Here is a 2,049-nt window from a genome sequence, read left to right as displayed (position 1 = left end):
TGTGTGTTTGTGCGTGTGTGTTTGTGCGTGTGTGTTTGTGCGTGTGTGCGTGTTATATGTTTGTATATATTTTACTCTATATTTAACTGCACGAAGATTTTATGTCGCTTTTGTACGAAGCACATTGTGTTACATTGATTTGTATGAAATGTGCTATAGAAATAAAGTTTGAGTGATTGAAATACAAGACACACAGCCCTAACCCTACACACGTACAGAATACACACTGAATAATAATTAGGATAGAATACAAGAACATTTCAAAAAATATACACAATAATGTACTAATGTAGAAATAAAACAACCTACTGAAGTATTTTGCATAAAAAATTACTCAAACTGGTTAATGTTGTTATAACAATATGTCCTTTTTTGCTGTCTTGATGTACAAATAGAAGAGTTTAAGGTGAGTGTACCTGGTTGGAGGTATGGAGGTAGTGGTCGTCTCCAGCCATGGTGTCTGTAGGTCAAAGGCAACAATTACAGCCAATTAAACAACATGCAGGGCTACATACAAAGTCTAATGAACTAATCAAGAGGATAATGATGTAGAAAGTCAGCAACCACTAATATAAAAACACATTTAATACTATTTATTAATAAATAATCCCTCTGACACTTGTTGCTGCACTGAGCGTTCCCGCAACGGTTGCTGCGCATCACATGAACGCGCCTCTGTAAATCGCGCGGCTGGCTAGCAGTTAGCTAGCACTACCGGACTGTTTTTGTGGTTTGTGTCGTTGAAGCGACCGTTTAAAAAATAAATTGTTATTATCAGTCGACATCTCTACAGCACCGACAGTAGTACAGTAACTGACTTTTGGCTTCATGTTACAGAATGTCCTAAAAGAGTCGGTGTAAACCGCTACATGTTCGAGCTAACCGAGCTAGCTCCTATACTATAGGTTCCGTACGAGAACGTAACACGAAACTCCGTTCAAAAATCTGCCAGTTAAACGGATCTAAACTATTCACCCCAAGACCTTGAATTGCAAAACATAAATTAATACATTTTAGAGTCAGTTAAATCCAGTCATGTTTTCGGCAAGGATACAAGCCACATAAACAGTTCAGTTTAAATAAAAGTTTCAGCTTTTTCACTCTGTCTCTTGCTGCCAAGAAAACGTGGACTGCGCTTGGAAATCCAGCGAGTGAAGCTATCATAAATTATTAAATTCCATCTCCGACTGACATAAGGACTTCATGTTGGATATATTCAAGCCGAATTCACCAGTGGCTGTCATAGATACACAAACTATCCTTAGTGATGATACAAGACGTCCTTGTTTTTGCTGACAAGAAAGAGAACTTAAAGTTCTCATTTTTAACATTGGGTTCGGTGAGACCGTGTCAACGTTACCTGTCTTTAAGGAAGTGAGTAGCATAACAAAGCAAGCTGCCACTGTTGTAACAGGTCACGGGAAAGTTGTGGTAATGAATGCAAATATACAGCCACCTAGTTAGCTATAATATAAAGTGAGAAGTGAAGGTGTGCTTACCTGGTTAGCTGGTCAGGTTAACAGTCGGATGAGTGACACTGCTCGGTCCACTTCACTTCAGTTGACTTTTGCACTTCATTTCGCCATGCTCGTGCTAAACCAGTGGATCCATTTACAACAGCCAGGTTTAATTGGAGAGCGTCATGACGCGACACTACGGCGTCATTACAGTTGAAAATAATTTCAATCCGAGTGAATAAATTGATATTTAATTCCCAGAACGAGACGCTAAAGTCCTACAGGTGAAGTTTGGTCTCAGTTCATGAAGTTGATTTCCTTCCCCACTGGAAATTCCCCGTGACGTATGGAGAGGAGGACGTCTCACTCTGAGACCAACGCTTGTTTAAAGTGATTAAATTAATCACACGATGCGGGTGTAGTACAGTCACAAACATCACACACACACACACACATCACAGAGTACTTCAACTGAAACAGGCTGAAGGGTATTTTCGGGATTGTTATACTGCAGATTTTCTTGTTTGTGTCTCTGACTGTCTGTGTGTGTGTGTGTGTGTGTGTGTGTGTGTGTGTGTGTGTGCATGTATAT

General features: G+C 39.7%; 1 protein-coding gene across 1 annotated transcript in view; it reads right to left on the bottom strand.

Annotated features, from left to right (window-relative positions):
- Positions 1–1,803, bottom strand: part of nfkb1 (nuclear factor of kappa light polypeptide gene enhancer in B-cells 1) — a 1,201,612-nt gene extending 1,199,809 nt beyond the window's left edge. Inside the window, exons 1-2 of the mRNA XM_036006397.1 lie at positions 1,500–1,803; positions 417–460 (exon numbers count right to left, since the gene is read on the bottom strand). Coding sequence (XP_035862290.1) covers positions 417–455 — 39 coding nt within the window. The 5' untranslated portion in view covers positions 456–460; positions 1,500–1,803. The remainder of the gene's footprint in view (positions 1–416; positions 461–1,499) is intronic.
- Between the last annotated feature and the right edge of the window lie 246 nt (positions 1,804–2,049).

The sequence above is a fragment of the Sander lucioperca genome, chromosome 1 (assembly GCF_008315115.2).
Source record: "Sander lucioperca isolate FBNREF2018 chromosome 1, SLUC_FBN_1.2, whole genome shotgun sequence".
NCBI lineage: Eukaryota > Metazoa > Chordata > Actinopteri > Perciformes > Percidae > Sander > Sander lucioperca.
This window is presented reverse-complemented; position numbering and strand designations above follow the sequence as displayed.